This window comes from Python bivittatus, unplaced genomic scaffold, assembly GCF_059951505.1.
Source record: "Python bivittatus isolate LINGU-HERP-01145 unplaced genomic scaffold, Pbiv_v1 ctg000160_np1212, whole genome shotgun sequence".
NCBI classification, from domain to species: domain Eukaryota; kingdom Metazoa; phylum Chordata; class Lepidosauria; order Squamata; family Pythonidae; genus Python; species Python bivittatus.
This window is the reverse complement of record NW_028277076.1, coordinates 1,798,591-1,816,892: the sequence shown is the minus strand read 5'-3', so window position 1 is coordinate 1,816,892 and position 18,302 is coordinate 1,798,591. Positions and strand designations below refer to the sequence as shown.

General features: G+C 51.3%; 1 protein-coding gene across 1 annotated transcript; it reads right to left on the bottom strand.

Annotated features, from left to right (window-relative positions):
• Positions 1 to 1,974: 1,974 nt before the first annotated feature.
• SLC27A4 (solute carrier family 27 member 4) lies at positions 1,975 to 18,297 on the bottom strand. The gene is made up of 14 exons (XM_088146912.1): positions 17,620 to 18,297; positions 13,667 to 13,789; positions 13,350 to 13,516; positions 10,702 to 11,096; positions 10,097 to 10,255; positions 9,845 to 9,914; positions 8,727 to 8,818; positions 7,888 to 7,997; positions 6,243 to 6,452; positions 6,021 to 6,147; positions 4,813 to 4,950; positions 4,505 to 4,669; positions 4,227 to 4,373; positions 1,975 to 3,820 (listed from the first exon to the last, which is right to left on the bottom strand). The coding sequence occupies exons 3-14, from the start codon at positions 13,508 to 13,510 to the stop codon at positions 3,663 to 3,665; spliced, it is 1,932 nt and encodes a 643-aa protein (XP_088003038.1). The 5' UTR covers positions 13,511 to 13,516; positions 13,667 to 13,789; positions 17,620 to 18,297; the 3' UTR covers positions 1,975 to 3,662.
• Positions 18,298 to 18,302: the final 5 nt, after the last annotated feature.

Genomic DNA, 18,302 nt, shown 5'->3' with positions numbered 1-18,302 from the left:
CACGGAGGCACGCAAGAGCTCTCCCCGTTTCAGCCGCCTGGTACGCCTCACGCAGGGGGGCGCCGAGAGGCTCCGAGCCGCAGGGTTGTGCATTTGCATGCAAGGACGCAAAGCACCAGTATATCACTCTGTCCTTTCATTCTCCCATAACAGTCAATCCTGATCTATCAGCGGCTTGAGGAGCTACTCGGGGGCAAGGCAAGGATACCGGGAAAGCAGCAAGAAAACCTCGCCGTAGGACGCGCTCGTTTGATTAGTCAGTATCAGCCACGGCCATTCCCCCCCCCCCAATTCTTCAACAGCTGCTGTCAAAGGCCCCCTCTTAAAGCTCCCCCCAATATTTCCCGCCCCCTCCCCTTCAAGCGTGCAATCTGGACTACACACCAAGGGATATACAGCACACACTCTGCACACGGGAAATAGAGAGGGTTGTGTAGCAAGGCACGGAAGTCAGGACCCTGGACAGTGCCCCCTGATGCTCAACCTTGCCAGTTTGGCCCTCTGCGAAATTGAGAAAAAGCAGGGGGAACGGTGCGGGCAAGATGGCTTCCCGCTTGTGTCCTTGCACAAAGACACCTACTAAGTCGCTACGATCCTCACTTGCGTAGCGTTAGCAGCCGAAAGACGATTTTGGAGCAGGGGCGGGGAGAGAAAACATTGCAACTACGCTGGCCAGCAAAATCGAAATCTTCTTTTATTGGACGGGAAGATTCCACTTTCTTCCCACGTTCCAGTGCAGAATTGACAAGCCTGAATTGAGGTCTGGGCCAAAGGGATGGGTGTTTCAAATGCAACTCTCTCCAGACGCGCCCCTCCTGAGCCCACATTCCCTGAGTAGATGCTGAAGCAGCACCCATTGAAAACAAAAAAATAACCAACACATAACACACAAATTAACGTTGAAAGACAGCAGCGTCATCGGCGCAAAGCAGGTCCTCCAAAGCCATTACTGCCTCTTTTGCGGGGGGGGCGGGGGGAGAAAGACACAATGGATCCTTAGCAAGGGAGGTGTTTCTGTGTCCATCACACAGCCCACAATGCACCGGGGCTAGGCATTGTGGGAAATTCAGTTTCACAGGAGCTGGGTTGGAAAGGGATTCTTAAGGTCCCTGCTGACTTTGCAGGCAAGTTTCCAGGAACATCGTAAGCTGGTGTAACATACAGGGAAGACCTACAGTTTCAGCAGCTTAGAATCTGGTTTCCGTATGTCTAATTATCTTTATCCATTTCATTTGGGAACCTGTGGTTCTGCAGACGCCTCTAAATTATACGGACATCAGGAGCGACCAACATGGGTTTAGCAGGGACTTGAGTAGACATCATCTGTTTCCAGATGCATCGTACCTGTGGCATTCTCCATGCAAGGTGCATGCTCTGTCACTGTGCAATGGCTCTGAGTCTCCCCCGTGTGAGCGTTAGAGGGGCCTAGTTGCATTTGTTTAAAAAATGGCAGGTTTCTGTACAAAAAGCCACCAGTCCCGGAACTTTCTGAAACGGCCGATGAAAAATAAGAGTGGCACCTTCAGTTTCCATGCAGCTCCAGGATGTGGTCCTGAACTCAGTGGCATAAAAGGGGGGGGGGCTCAGAAGAACCACACCAACAGACCGAGGCAAAGCTGGAAGAACTCCTCCTCCCATATACATTGGACTACAGCCCCAATCCTCCTCAAACAGGCACGGTGGCTGGAGATGATGGTAGTCGTGGTCCAGCACCAAGAGGGCCAAGTTGCGGAAAGGCTGCCCGAATGGCCTTTTTGCTGCTCCGGGCACCACTCAAGTTTGAGGCAAGGCAAGGATGATGGGTGTTGGATCCTGGCCGCCCTTACAGCAAAGCCAGGAGGAAGACGAATAGATCTGGTCCGGGGGGCAACAGGAAGTGATCTTGCATGGACCCCCCTGAAGAGCAAGCAGGTCAGGAGGCTAAAAGTAAAATGAATAAAGAGCAAAGTGCAAAGATGGGACAGAGACGGAAGCTTTCATCACACATTCAACTTGCACCAGCAAAATATTTTGGGCAGACATTTTTCTGGACAAGATCAGGATCTGTGGCCCCTCTTCCTGGGCTGTATCAGCCCCCCGCAACATACAGGGGCAACTTGCATCTTGCCACGCAACAGAAACCCCAGTGGGCTGGTGTTAAGGGAGAGGGACAGAGAACACCTGCATGTTACTTTCCAGCCTCAGGTTGACGCCGCAGTCCCGAAAGAAAGACCCCAACGAACAGCACATCCAAGCCTCTTTGTCCCCAAACTGGAACCATCTTTCCCCGGCGACCAGAAGCCTCAGAGGAGCCTTCTTGTTCTCGAAGCTCCAACTGAAAACCTAGTCTGAGCTGGACTTTCCTCCTAGGAGGTGGGTGTTAATCAGAGCACGTGCGAGAATCCAGTAGCATCCTACCCCTCTCCCCACGTGCGTCATGCTGCCAGCACACCAATGGGTTTCTCCAAGGGGGCCACGCAAGGGAGATATTGACTCCATTCACTTTATGTGTTGCTTCTACAGGTTCACAACACGTGCCTTACGAGGAGTCTTTTTTCTTCCAAATCGCTTAAGAGCAGGACCGAGAAACAGGTCATGGATCTCACCCTTCTGAAAACCAGCTGGGCATGAATACCACCGAGGAACGCTTGGAAGGGGCCAAGGCTTTGATGGGTACCCAATTGCTCAGGGCACAGATTGCCCATCATGGCTTCTTGCTTCTGATTTTTTTTTTAAAGCCCTCCCTGTTGTTCCAAAGGTGGAAGAACAGGAATAAGCCCATCGGTTTGTGCCTTAGAAGCCAAACCGCAGGGCAACTGGGTTGCGTATGTGCGTGTGTTGTGTGTTGCCTTAGACTGAAAAAAAGAGGTCTGCTTGCTCCTTGGATGTGACCAGAAATGTGCCACGAGTCTGCCTTTTGAAGGCAAATCCCTGCCGCCAATTAAGAAAATACGCCCGTAGAAATAAAAGGCTGATGAGAAAAGTAAAAAAAAAAAATTGCATTCCCGAAAAAATGCAGAGTTGTGGAGCGTCTTCAACATCCGAGCTGGCTCTTTGGCCCTTTGCAAGTGAGCGACAGCATCTTAGCAGCCAATAAAAACAAGAAGAGGAAGAGAAGTTCGGAAGCCGTCTCTTCCCACCTCCAGAAATAAATAAAAGGGCCCTAATTCAGCTGTCCGAAGAGCAGAGAAAGACAGCGCGAGGGTGCCTCCTAGAGGTATTTCACAACACTGCGGCTCTTGCCTTGCGGGGAGGAAGCCCCCTCTCCCGAAACAGGGAGGATGATGGGCTTTGGAGTTTCGGCTAAGCGACGAAGAACGTTCATCCGTGTTGAACCTGCCAAGAGATCCACCAGTTCGCAAAGGAGAAAATAAAGCCATGTGATTATATCTGTGCTTTGGTAAACCCAACGCTACAGAAAACCATCCACGCGGCTGGAAAGACGTGGTCAAATAAAAACCGGGTTAAGATTTGCTGTGCCTTCTTCTGAAACCCCTCACCCTAACTTTTCCCCTAGCCTGGCATCACGTCGGGAGGCGATTGGCGACACGAGGCCAGGAACCAGAACAAAGAACGTGGCTGGACTGTTTCCGGCTCTCCGACGCCTCTCGTAATCCCAGTCCTTACACCGAAGGACGGGATGGGGGTTTTCGAGGAGGAAAAGGGTTCTTTTGAGTTCCCTGTTACAGCTTTGCCTGTCCCGACTGGATCTTTTCGAAGACCTCTTCGTCTAACGGGAAATACCGGCCTTCTCGAGGCTCCAGGTAAAACAGTTTGTCTTTCACCACCCTGGGATCGTACCCTTCCTTGCGCAGATCCATTTTCTGGAACTTGAAGGTGCCTAAGTGGAGGGTTTGGGGCGGGGGGGGGAGGAGGAAAAAAAACATCAGGAGTTCAGTCCGTTGAAGAAGCGGGCCCACGGTTTTATCGGTCAGCTTTTGCAGGACGAGTCTCAGATGCTGGACAAAGCCACAGTTTACGGCAGGGTTTTCCAGGATGCTAAGCCATTAACCATGGTTTGCACATCCAAGGGGCGGACTTTCCCAAGGGGCTAAGCCAATTTCGCAATAAAGCTCACTCAGGATTCCGTTAAGCCACCGTTGCATTAAGCGGCATTTTTATGCAAACCGGGCGTTGGGATCAAATTAGCAATGACAACTGCCCGACGGACGATATAATTATGCACGCTATGGAAATGGAATCTGAGCCTTTAAGCAGAGGCTTGTTTTAACCTCCCAGAGACTCACTTGTCTTGTGGACTTCCTTCAGCAGCCGCAGGAAAACCGGGCGTGCGTAGGCGGGGAGGGCTTTCTTCATGTCTGCAGCAAACCTCTCCAAGTCGCACAAGTGCTCCTCGTCCACCACGGCAGCCATTCCAGCTTTCCCTTCGGTGCCTAAAAAACCGACATGCAAAACTGTCTTCGGCGTTCGGCTCCCCATAATAGGCAAGACATGTCGGAAAGACGCCGCTTGTGGACTTCCCGAATCCATTGGGTTTCTCCATCCTTTTGCCCTTCCCACTGACCTGGCACCGCCACTCCATACACCACGACGTCCGTCATGTTGAGGATCCGGCTGAGGGTCCCTTCTACTTCCATCGTAGAGACGTTCTCGCCTTTCCAGCGGAAGGTGTCTCCGGTGCGATCTCGGAAATACAGGTAGCCCAGTTCGTCCATGATGAGGACATCACCTGTGGCAAAGACGGTTGCCGTGAAATTTCCTGGCAGTCCTCTCCTTCTTTATGTAGAGCTTCCAGGCTCTGACTGACAACCTTTGTGCTTTCTTTATAGGTGAGAATTATTATTACCCAAAGGAGAGGCCAGCAAGGCTCACCTGAGAGGTAGGCAGAGTCGCCTTTGGTGAAGACATCTCGGGCAATCTTCTTACTGTTGGCCTCGTGGTTCAAGTAGCCGTCGAAACGCTGCAATGGATCCGTTTGGACGATGCGCCCCACTAGCTGACCCGGTTCCCCTGGGGACAAAGAGGAAGGAAGATGGGGGGAATCCTGGGACCTTGTTGCATTACCAGAAAGTTGGCTCTTTTATCAGAGAGCGCATCTGCTACAGCAGTGAGATCCTTGCAATAATATATCAATTGCAATAAAATAAACAAAATAAAATATCAGTCGAGGAAGGCAATTTCGTATCCTGTCACTCTGATGCAAAGGAAGCCAACCCAGACCGAAGCAAGAAACGTCTGCAGCCCCACTTTTGGCAGCCCCAGATGCCTTTTGCTTCCTCCCTTCAAAGCTTTCCCTAGTTGCCCAACCCTAACACGAACAGTGAACACAATTATTACCCCGCAAAACGAACCCGGTCCGATTGGCTGCTTTTCCAAGAGGAAAACTTTGGAGAGGTCAGACCCAGACCTGCCATCTGTAGCTTTTGTGGGAAGCTCAAAGTTCAAAGATGGGTTTGAGCGTATTTTGTGACCCTGGTTCATTGGGTTCCTTTGCACTTCAGTGGGCTGTGGAATCTGCAAATGGGGCCGTTCAGTTGCCAAATGAAGTAAGTTACGCAGATACGATCTTTAAGGGTTGACACAACCAAGAGCTCTGGAAAAGATGTGCATATGGCAAGAGCTGGTGGAGGTAACCATGGGTGTACCCAGATGTTGTTTTCTTGTTGGCAGAATTTCCCAACGAAATCCACCTACTCAAATGGGGAGGAGATGTAGGGATCTAATCTCTGAGCTTGACTGGAGGAACAAAGTGTAGCAAAGCCCTAGAATTTGGGTTTAAGTTGGCTGAGGCTTCAGATTCTGAGCTGGTTCTCTAGCTCTGCCTCCTGACTTGCTGTTTGATCTGAGATTTTTCAGGATTTTGGGGCCAAACGGGTTTTGAGTGCTGACTCCTTCTGGTGCTTGTAGCAGAATGTAGCTTGAAGGCATCTAAGAACTTTCAATCATCAGCCAGAAAGGAAAACAATGGAATGGATGGAGGTACCTCCTTTTGCTACCCTGTTGGCCCATTCCTTTGTTTTTTAGGATCTCCAGCTTCTCTCCACCCACCATCACCACTCTGGCCTGCTTTCCGGTCTCACCTGGTTTGCACCGAATGCAGAGCCCATCTGGTCCCCGGATCAGCTCCATGGTGTCTTCGTTGACTTGGACCAGCTTGACGGGGTAAACATTTGGAAGGATTCTGCTGTTGAACCCACAAGCCCCAAGCTGTAGAGGAGAGAGATTTGGGCTCAAAAGAAGACCAGGGAGATCTCATCTTGTTTGCCTCGAGCTCTGGATGACACTGTTCTCCTTTCTCGTACCTTGTTGTCAAAGTTCCCAACGCTGCAATTGCACTCAGTGGAGCCGTAAAACTCAGCAATCTGGGGAATGCCAAAGCGTTCTGTGAATTCCTTCCAAATGGACGCCCGCAGGCCGTTCCCCAAGGCCATCCGAACCCGGTGTTGACGCTCCACCTCTTTCGATGGCTGGTTCAGCAAGTACCGGCAAATCTCTCCAATGTACTGTACAATCTAAAAGTAACAGGATGGAGAAAAACAAGTCAAGGAGCTTTTTGGGATGGGGGGAAGGAAGACAGGGAATATAACAGTCGGATGCACAGATCTGGCAGCTATAGACTATTTCATCCTTGAAAGAAACAAGCCTCGGAGGGAATTTTCATTCACAAAAATTGGAACAAAACCCTTGTGGGAATGCCCTGGGTGGGATAAGAAGCAGAGGGCTTGCGGTGAATCCAGTGCTCGATTCGGTTTGAGGATAAGAAAAAAATCATGGGAAAAGTGGTGAGAAAGCACCAGAGGGTTACAGAAAGAAGATCAACCATCCGGGTTGGAAATAGGCCCTTGGGCAGGATCTGTGTTGAGCTTGGTGTGTAAAGTTAGTTCACAGTGATTTCTTTTCAGATAGCTTGGTCACATGGCCTTGTTTGTGTGTGTTGAAATATTGTTTTTCTGGTCATAGATATTTATGTTTTACTTTTAGATTGTGGTTTTAGGGAAACCACACCAGCGGTCTAGACCGATCCCTTGCGCATAAATTTTGGAGATCAGATGTAGACGCCACCACGGTCTTCACTTCAACTCATTTGAGTCTTGCAATAATACAGGTTAATAATAATAATAATAATAATTTTTTTCCTATGTGCCTTATTTGTTTTGAACGCCTTCGTCTGCTCAGACGTTCAGAATACATAAAACAGTCCAAGCCAAGGGGGAATTTCCCATCCTGCCAAATGATTAATTAATTACCTGATGTGCAATTTTATATCTGGTCACCCTCACTCGTTCCTTCTGTTTTTATTTTAAAAATACAGAAGGAAAGAAATGTGGCCATTTATTAAATGTTTACTCTCCTTCGGGTGCGCACACAACTGGGGTATTTAAAACCCCAGAATAAAGGCCAGAATTAAGCTTGAAGGCAAACAGAGATTTGACGTGGCATTTGACAAACTCCCTATTCTGGCACTTCCATTAAATAAGGGGGGGGGAAAAGATAACCGAAAGCAAACAGACTTGAACGAAGGCGATTCGAGACAGATTCGATGCAAAGAATTGGCGATCCCAAATCATTACAACGTCCTTCTTCGTGTTCGAGGTTCAACAGGGCTAGATTTGACTTCGTGCCAGCAAGGGGGCTGATTAAAAGGGTGTTGAACTGTTTGGGGTTCGGCGTGGTGTCGGAAGACGGTCCTTGCCTTAGCCTGTTGTTTGAATCAGTCCATCAAGCGATGCCATAACAAGGTTTCCTGGCTTAGGCGTAGCGCGTTACATCAACGCAGCCCTTCCAGTTTCCCAAAGCGGGTCGAAGATTCGGGAGTCTTGTGTGCTCAGCTGTCTCCCTCCACCCAGCACAAGCAGTTTTGCTGCTAGCTAAAATGTGCAAGCGTAGCACTTTCTCCCACACCGATTTCGGCTCCTTCCCTCCCACCGAGGCTCCCCACTGCCTCACCGTACAATTATACTTGACACAATCATCCCAAAACTGAGACGCTGAAAACTTCTTCCGGATCACCACCGTCATTCCGTGCAGGAGGCACTGGCCGACCCCGACAATATTCCCTAAGGACGGAATAAATATACGGGGTAAAATTAAGTCCGCAAACGACCGGTGGGGGCTTTTGTGCTTCCCAAATTCTTTGGGGACTCTTCATGTTATCCCTTTGCAGCCTACAAGCTTTTATCAGCGGGGTGAACCGCGGGGGGGTTTGAAAGGAAGAAGCCTTACGGAAATGGTTTTAATCGATCAAAGGGACCCACCCCGAACTTGGAAGGTGGGAAGGGGCAGCGAAATGCAGGTTTCTTTTCTAGGATAAAGCTGGTACAAAGATGGGGGAGGAGGGAGTTATCCCCCCAAATAGGAAGATTTGGAGAAAGAGTCTGAGAAGAAACTTGGATTGATTTTGGACGGTGGTCCTTCAGGCTGAAAAAAAGGGAGCCACCTTACAAGTGAACCCTTCCCTTTTGCATGGAGACCTCGAGATGTTATGGGGCAGCTTCCTCCCCCTTGTGGCCCCTACTTCATTTGCTTTTTCACCTGTGTCCCCCAACTCAAGGCAATCCTGGCTCTCCCGCTGTTCGGAAGATCACCGGGGAGGTCGAGAAATGTTGCAAGAGACGGATGGCTGTAAAGCAAAACTCCCAGGGCAGCATTTTTTCCCAGCTATCGGCGGATGCACAGGTTGGGGAGGGCTGTTTTAGGTCGGGCGGAAGCAAAGAGAAGGAGCAAAACTTTGGGGCAACAGTGGGGCGAAAAGGAATGGATTCCGAAGCCCAGAGCTTCAGCGTTACCTGCCGCGTGGTAGAGAGGGAGGCTGTTGTAAACCACATCGTCAGGCCTCATACAAAAGCCACTGTAGACCAGGGTCGCCATCCGGAAATACCTGCGCTGGGGGAGAAAAGGCCCAACTCAGTTTTGTCTAGCCCCGAAGCCGAAAAACCAGGGTACCCTTTCCTCGTAACCCTTCCTCAAGCTCTCCATCGTTTGCACATTGCGGAAAATAATGCGGCGGACGGGCAAGTGAGCAGAAGCCGGCTTCGCTCGGTTGCCAGGTTATCTACAGGATGGGGTCAAAAAAGTCAACCCTCCTGGTTGGCTCCCTTTAGCGGGCGCTGCGGGTTGGGCAAACGTGGCTTTCTTCAACAAACACGGGGGAAGCGTGGCTTACCACGACGCCTGAACTGGATCGATGTGGCCCATGCTCTACAGCGGGCTGCACAGCTTTCAAATATTTTGACTGCAACGCCCATAACTCCCTCCCACCAGCAGGGATTATGGGAATTGTAGTCCAAACCCTTGGGGAGGCTTCCCCCCACCCCAGTGTTTCAACTTGCCCTGGGGAGGTGCATTTGGGAAGGTGTCCCGTTCAGCCGTGATGCTTTCATGAAGCGGGTTTGGGAGCATTGCTCTCTTCTGATGTCGCCTACCTCACAGGATGGTTGTGGGAAGAAAAGCAGGGGGGGGGTTAGCCCGTGTAAATGAGGAAATGGCTGGCCCCTACTCTCTTGACCTGCCAGAAAGCAGTTAAGACCTGGCTCTGCCAACTTGCCTGGGGCGAAAAAAGGAGCAACCAACCCCAGGGGTGGCTGGCACCTTGAAGATGCTCCTGTACGTTAATATCTTTTCCACCAGCAGCACCTTGGAAGATATTATTATGAATGCATGTATTTGGTTTTTATTGCATTTTTACTGCATTTTTCTACTGCTTTTATTGTATTTGAATTAATTTTTGTTGTTTTTGTTGTAAACTGCCCAGAGTCACTTCCTCGTGAGATGGGCGGTGAGCTAATTTGAAATATGAATGAATGAATGAATGAATGAATGAATGAATGAATGAATGAATGAATGAATGAATGGGCAGGAGGTCAATGCAGCAGATCAAATCCAAACCGTGTGAAACGTCTCTGACCTGCTATGGAGGATGATCGCCGCCTTGGGCAGCCCCGTTGTGCCGGAAGTGTAAATGTAGAAGAGTTTATCTGAAAAGAGAGAGAAGGACACGGAGACCTTCAGGGGGGTTTGCATTTTGCAACGAGAGAGATCTATCTTTGGGGCCACCAGCTCTCCTCTCCCTGCATTGCTAAGCCCTCGTGGGGGGACAGAGCCACCCTTGGAAGGCGGGCACAGAGAGAGACCAGCTCTGCCCGGCTTAGGTGGGCACCTAGGAATCCTTTGTCCGGTGGACTGGGCGGCTGGCGCGGTGCCTTCTCCACCAGAGAGTCGAGATCTTCCACCCCTGGCAGGGAGCTGGCGGCTTGCTGGTCACCGGAGCAGAAGAGGCGGATGGATTTCTCCAGGAAGGGCTGCGCTTCCCGCAGGGCTAGAAGAAGAGAAAAGGAGGGTGGTTTCTTTGCCAGGTTTGGGGGCTCGCGGGGCATCTTGGAGGCTCTTCGCTTGGTTTGTTCTCCTAACAACAACCCTGTGAGGGAGGTTGGGGTAAGTGGGAGCAATCATGGTTGGCCAATGGCAGATTATGGCTTAGCATAAAACCGGCCCTTGCATTTTGCAACTTAGGGTTGATGTTTCAGAGCAATCATCGTCATGCTGAGGAAACAGACCTCAGATAAAAGAGCTTAGCACCATTACAGCCGCTGTGATTCAGCCAACCCGGGTTAAAACCAACCGTGGCTGAGCACTGTGGGGAACTCAAGCCCTTGTAACGGAGTCAACAAACCCTGGTTTTCCACACCGCCAGGGGCAACCCAGCCTCTGAATCTCCCCTCTTGCTTCCTCTCCAGCCCACTCCCCACGCTGCGTCCGCCTCACCTTCGGCCAGCTCGCCTCCAAACACCATCGCCTTCGCATGGGCGATTTTGACGCAGTGGATCAGGGACTCCTGCCGCACGTTGGAGTTCAGCAGCGCCGCCTCGACCCCGATCTTGGCCAGTCCGAGCCAGAGGCCGACATAGCGGTTGCACGATTCCATGAAGAGGGCGACGACGTCCCCCGAGCGGAAGCCTTGTTCGTGGAAGAAGTTGGCCACCTGGTTGGAGTATTCGTCCAGGTGGCGGAAGGTCCACGTCTCTCCCGTGCCTTGGAAGATGAGGGCCGCCTTCTCCGGATGCCTCTCCACCGTCCGCTGGAAGATCTTGGGGATGGTCCAGCGGCGTTTCACGTACCACCAGAGCTTCATGCGGGTCGACAGGACGCACACTGCGGTCCTAACAAGAGCAGGACGACATGCGGGAGCTTCAGGGAGACCAAAAGTGGAAACCGAAGACGAGCAAGCTAATGCCACTTTTATTATAAGGCTACGGTAAGAGAATCTTGCAAGTCTGAATGGGCTTCCCCGTCCCTCCTTTTACCTTCGTGAGAAGGAGGGAGAGGCATGTCTCAGGAGCTTTCTTAGATGACATTTCTACCCTGGACTCGGATTTCTTTTATCTGACTATCATCTTAGTTGTGGCTCTTCCTTCTGTTCCTCAAGGTGATTCCTTCTATCCATCACATGAGCAAAGGAAGGGAGACCAAACTCCCTCTAGCCTTTTTCTGCTTGGGGGGGCAGGGGGGCACCAGAGGGGTAGGCAAATCTTTCCAGCCTGTTCTTTGTAGTTGGAGGGGGGTCATTTTTTGTTTTTGACCTGCAATTTAGGGGAGAAACGGTACTGATTTACCATCCGTGACCAGCAAAGACAGCCTGGGAGCCAAGAAAGTGGCATTGGAGGGCCATTTCCATTTCTTATGCTGGGGGGAAGAGATTGCAAGCAACATGGCTCGAGAGAAAGCAGATCAATACCATGTCTCCCCAGATTGCAGGTCAAAAACTAAAAATTAAAATTAAAGAAAAAACTGCTATTTTTCTTTCATTTGTGGGGCGGGGGGCACAGGGAAGAAGAGAGTTCTGCAGACTTCCCAAATTCAAAATCAGCTTGTCCCCACTTCCAAGGCTCATGTTCCCGCTCCCCCGCCCCGCTGCCATTGTTTGTTCTACCAACAGCTGCAAAAAATAGTTTTTCAATTACAGAAAGGGAGATTTGAGATGAAGGAACGGTCCAGAGCTCTTTCAACAGAAGCTGGGCCACAGATGGTCTCATTCTGGATTTCTCACCTTAGCCGGAGGTTGAGATGAGATGGCCTCAAGGAGCCCCTCCAGCATTGAGGATTCGATGAACACAAGTCTCGGATGTGGGCAAGATTGGCCCCAGATGCTGGAAACCACCTTATAATCCACCACCTTCTGGGTGGGTGCCCCAAACGTGCACCCAGCATGGCTTAGCAGCTGGGTGGCCAGCTGCACAGACAGGCACACCAACACACGAACCCACACCCCCAGTTCAACGCTGAAAGCAGGGGGGTCTCCGGCAACCCTGCTCCGCCCCAGAGAAGCTGCCACGAAGCGTCCAGCCGTCGGCTGCTGATGCATTTAAACTTCTTACAAAATTATCCCCACTCCGCACATGCTGATCTCGGCTTGTCGGCTTTCCCTGCCACCCAACAAGAACTGGCATGCCTTCTGTGGCGTCTGCCCGTCCCAGGCTCGAGCTCCGCGTAGTTGTGACTCCTCAGCCCCATTTTCCACCCCCCCCCCGGCAAGAACCGGTCCAGCCAGAAAGAGGTGATTCCTCGGCATCGTGTCAAGGGAGTCATTGGCTGAAATCTGATGCGTTGCAAAGAAAGAGGGCAGGTGGTTTTAGAACCAGAGTCCGAGCGTGGCGTGAGGAGGAGTGGGCCCCCCGGGAAGGCTCGGTAGCTGTCTCGAGAATGATTCGCGAGCCGTGGTTTTTTAAATCTTATTTTTAGCCAAAAGAGAGACGGCTGTCTGCTTTTTTTGCACCATCCTACAGCCCCAAACTCAGTCTCAGGATTGCTCCCGCTCTTCTGCTCTTCTTGCATTACGGGCACCGGAAAGGGCTTCCTTCGTGGCTGCAAGCCTGTGGAACGCCCTGCCTCAGGAAGCCAGACTGACTGCCTCTCTGGCATCTTTTACCAACCGATAAAGGCCTCTCTAGACATGAGGGCATTCGACACCCAGGCAGTGCCCCGTTGGCCAATGTAACCCGTTAGCGTTTGCATCAGCCGGTTTTCTGAAACTGCCTTCTATTTTCCTCTTTGCTTCCCCCTCCCCAAAGGGCACGATGCTTGTTTTGAGGCAGAAATAAATAACTTTTCAAGCCCGTCTTCCCATCCTTGCTACTTTCCAGTTTGAACAACGAAGCAGGATAAAATGAGAGGGGGTACCCGCCAGGGAAAGGAATTCCAAAAACCCCAGTAGGTTGATTTGCTTTTCAAAGTGAAATCAAGGGTTTTTTTTCCCCCTTGCTCCTTAAAAGATTTCTGCCCACTTTCTAACTGCCAATACCCATATTTGCTTTAACCTGGTTATCGAACAAACTCATTTTCCGGCGCAGAATGAACATTGCTGAAGGTTTTGTGCAGGGCAGCAGGTGAGGAAAGGAAGAAATGCCCCAACTTACGTAGCATCCCGTTTGATGGTCTTGACGAAGATGCGGAGGAACTTCCACCCACCGGAGCCCAAGTAGAAGATCAAGAGAGCTGGAACCACCTGAATCCAAGGCAGGTCCAAGAATAGCCGGAAGATGACGAAGAATGAAAGGAGGACCACCAAACGCATCATATTGGCCTGAAAGAAGAGGGAGGAAAGGGGGGGAAAAACACAGGGGGAAAAAAACACATTTCTTTGAGCTGGAGGAATTCGCCTCCCTTTGCTAAATCGTATGATAAATTATAATTTATATAATTTTTAAAAATATGTAAGTTGGGTCCAACGTACTGTGGGAAACGCAGGCTCTTGATCTTTGTTAACCCTTCTGTCACCCGATTAGTATAACTTTTCCTTTGCTTCCTTCTTCGCTTCACTTTCTCCAAAGAGAGGGAACACTGTCAGGACCATCACCTGGTGAGCAATGAGATAAAAGTGTTTAGACTGAAAGAAGTCCAAGGATGATTCTAGGGGACAATTACTGTGTCGCTCCGGTCTACTGGACTTTGATCAGGGTGGATTCAAGAAGTTTTTCTTGGCTGCTCGCCTCTGAAATCTGCAAATTTATCTCCAACCTTTATCCTGGCCTATGACCGTCATAAAGATTTGATCTGATATGGTCTGATCTCCAACCTCAGGACATCAGACAATAGCATCAGTAATACCTTTGCTCCCAACCTGGGTGGGTTTGATTCTCTGAACAACAGATATTCAGATCTCCTTGTGCGGATTATTGACTTCGCCAAGGCCAGAAGGATCTTTTAGTTCAACTACAGCAGAAGACAGCCGCTAGCCAATTAAACATTTCAAGGTGACTGAAATGATGAAGACTGGAGAAAAGTAACTTTAGCTACATGTATTTGCAGCCACGTTTCAGGGTCAATCCAATCAAGTGCTTTAGAGCCCGCTCTCCAAGAAACATGGCTGTTGTAATCAAAGGAGAAGTCTTCAAACAATGATTGTCTGCAAAAAGGGCTTATTTCCAAAAGTCAAGGCAGGATAAATGCAGAGTTTAACCTGAAGCTAACAAACGTTACACCCAGCCCAGGTTCATCTCTCACCATACCATACAGGGAAGTCCAAAGTTTCTTAATAGGATCGAAGCATTTTAAAGAAAAGCAGAAACATGCTAGAATCTGACCAATCTGACGTTTCCACAGCGCTTCCTCGGATGCCTCTGGAAAAGTCATACTCATAGCAGTTTCGCCTCGGGGGAGGGCATCTTTTTGGAGAGCCACCCTACCCTCCCAGATCCGTGGCCCTCAGCCATTCATTCCTCTTTCAGGACGCCTTCGTCACCTCACTCTGTCATGCAACCCGTGCAGAAACAGGACCCAGAAGCATTTGTGGAAGTCAAGATGGCACATGGCTGAAGACACCAGCCAAAACTGGGTTACTCCCCACAAAAAATAATAATAATAATTAATTAATTAAAGCATGGGTTGCCCCAGGCACCTTGGAGGACCAGGGAGAAGGATTTGCAACCACAGGCAAAACCACAGATTCCAGCCTAGGCCTGCTGGAATTGAGTGGGAAGGGGCACGCAGAAGCCTTCTCCCCTTTCACCAAAAACAAACCCCCGGACTGGTCTTCTGGCTTTAGATCTCACTGCAGAAGGCTCTTGGTGCCAGGACCCCCTAAATCCAACGTTTGGAAGAACGCCTCTTCTTCGGGTCCCAACCCAAATCTGAGGACCCCAGTCCCTTCGCCACTAGGGAAAGGTAACGTCTCCTCTTCCTGGAAGAGACGCCTCAACGTGGCTCTTCCTCATTCCAGAGCTTCCTTTTTCTTCCATTATCTACCCGCCCATCTCTCTCCCTGAGGGAGGGACCCACTTCCACTATCTCTAGTTAGTTACGGTGGCTTTGATCTGCCCCCAAACCAGTGGGGCTGCTTCCCTCTCTCTGTCACCTGCTTGCAAAGGCATCCGAGCTCTGCTGTGCCCTCCAACTGGGGCACCTGGGCTGGTTCTTGATGCCCAGAACTTGACTCGGGAGGCCACGTCAGGACTATAAGTAGCCACAGTCGGGAAATAGTAACCCTTGTTTCTACCCTTATTAATATGATCAGGGATGGTAAGCACGCCAGAGCCTTCCTTACTTTGCACATGTTAGCCAGTCTTTCTAATTTTCAGCTGACTCACCTTTTCTTCCCCCCAGGGTGGTTTTCAACACCTGCGTCCTCATCTCTAGATAAGATGCTCTGTTTCCCCACTTCCCACTAATCCACCCCCGTTTCACTCTTGGGCAATCCTACCCCATTAGAATCGCAACGTGGCTAAGCTGAAAATTATGCCCTCCGCCCAGCTTGCCAACCCCATCGGCAGGGGCTGGCATGGAATAGAGACACCCTGTTTCTCCTATTGGGCCAGGTCACCGGGGCATCAAAGTGAATTTTCTCTGCTGGAAACATTTTTTAAAATGTTTCTCTCCTCCACCCACCCCTCATCCCACCTCCCACCTCCCACCTTTGTACCTACGTCTCTTCAATAACTGGCAATTAAACCAGATTTTCTGCATGTTAATCACGTGGTTCATGTATTTGCCCCTTTAAAATACTAAGCTTTATTCTTCTTAATGCATGTCTTTTAAAAATGGCAACCAGACATGATTCATTTGCCTTCCTTCCCCCACCCCACCTTCTGGACCACCGTTCTACCATCAACAGCCTCTGGGTGTATTCACTTTAACTAAACTTTAACTAAACTAAACCCCTTTAACCCCTTTAACTAAACTAAAGTTTACTGAATTCACCCAACCACCTGTTTTCCCCATACACCATGAACCCTACATTTATCACACAGACAGGGCTACCACAAGACTCTGAATCATGGACCACCATGTTTTAGCCTTGGGTGATCTTGCCACCAAAACCATCTAGACTTGTCCACGGATTTTCCAAGACGCATCCTCGAATCTAAGCTGGCTTTACATCTGACAGTTTTACTTGCCATCATGTCTCCAGGCGAGGAGGAAGAAAACAAAACAGGATAAAACAACTCTCCTTGGCCTTGCAAAGACTGAGAAAGTTTCAGCTTCAAAGAGGCAGAAATCAAAGAAGGCAGGAGGGTGAAAGGAATCGCTCAGACTGGTAAAACAAGATTCAAAATCGTGCAGCATGTTGGCTAGGACCTTCCCCCTCCCCAGCCGGTGCCAATTTTTTAAAGGAAATTGTTGTGGGGGGAAAAATGCCCACTTTAAGTGAAGGGCCCAAACAATTGGAGATAAATGCCCTTCCCAGCCAGACAGAAGAAGTCAGTGCAAATTTCTGCCCTCGTATATATTTTATTCACATGAGCATTTATATTTATATCTGTCCTCCACTAAGAGGGGCCCCGTAAGCCATGTATCCCAGCAGAGTGGCTGGAAGATGATGGACCTTGTAGTTCAACAGTCTGGAAGGAACCCCCTGAGCTGCTGAACCAACACTGCTGTTCACAAACTGACGGGAAAGAAGGGGCGAATTTGCTACCTCACCCCGTATTTCCTACTATGCGGGCAGAGAGGAGTTTCTGAATCTTCTCCAAGACACCTCCTCATAAGTTTTATGCTCTGACCCTTAAAATGATTTAAACCCACCAGGACAGGTCCTCCATTCTCACCCCATTCCTCCTCTTCTGCCAATATTCTGACTCGATTGGAAAAGATCAATCCATGGGCCTTCAGCCAAGTGTTATTAACAGACCCAAATGCACTCTTGCATATTATATTTGGATGCATAACTGCACACGCTGCATGCCGGCTCATATATGCCCCAAACCCCTCTGTTTGGAGGAACCCTAGTCCACCCAGTGAGGATTTACTTCTGGGTAGAGCGGGTAGGGCCAGGTGGGCAGGGAGGGAAGAATTTGGCTGCAGTGCCTGGAAAAGGGGGGTGCACTGCTCACGGAGCACCCTCTGGGTATGGGGGACCCCACGGCCCACAGTGGGGGCACTGATGGGGAGTGGTAGTCTCCCACCCCACTACCCAGTTCCTGGGAAGCCAGCTGCAGATCAAGGCAGGCATTTTACACAGAGAAGGCCCCCCTGCTGCCCCCATCCCAAAGGGTGTGGGGGACGGCTTCTCTTCTCCCCCCATTCCGGATCATGCGTACAGAATTGGAGGGGGGGCGAAAGGGGCCGCTGTCCAGGCCTGGGGTGGGGGGCGTGGAGAAGAGGGGAGGGCCCCGCTTTGTTCCACCAGCATCCTTCCTCTCCGCAGGGCCCACTCCGCGCACCAGCCCTCCCGCCCGCCCACCCACCCACCTCGGGCCAGCCGCGGGCACGCTCCGCATCCTTCGGAGGCGAGGGCCACCTGCCCCGATCCAGCCCGGAGCGCCTCGTCCTCCTCCTGCCGCCGCCGAGCGCCCAAATCTGCTGAGCCACCGCCGGCTGCCTCGGCGTGTCCTTCCCCTCCCGGCTTGCACCTGCCTTGCCCTGCCTTCTCCACGCGGAGGAGGAGGAGGAGGAGGAGGAGGAGGAGGAGGAATTCCGCGGCAGCCGCGCCGCCGCCTGATGCTGATGCTGATGCCGATGCCGATGCCGAGGCTGCGGCGGCCGCCCTGCAGCGCCGCAAGGACCCTCCAGGCGGCGCCCTCGCCCACCCCTCGCGGGGCACGGCGGGAGATGTAGTCGTGGCGGGGGTGGGGGGAGGCTGGGGAGGGGGCGCGCTCCGCTTCCTTCGCTCTCTGCAGAATTGCCGCGGCGTGGCGGACAGTGCCGGAATTGCACGGGGAGGGGGGGAGGAAAGCCACCCACCGGCTGCCGAGTTGGCCGTGCCCCCGTTTGCCCCCACCCCGAGTTGCACGCGAAAGCAAGGGAGGGGGCGAGCGCTCTCCCTCCTGCAAAGGGGCAAGGGGCGCGCCTGGCCCCGCCCTGCGCCCCCCGCCCCCATGCGCCCCCCCCCCGCGCCCCCTGCGCCCGGGGACCCTGCGAGACCCGCGCGAGGC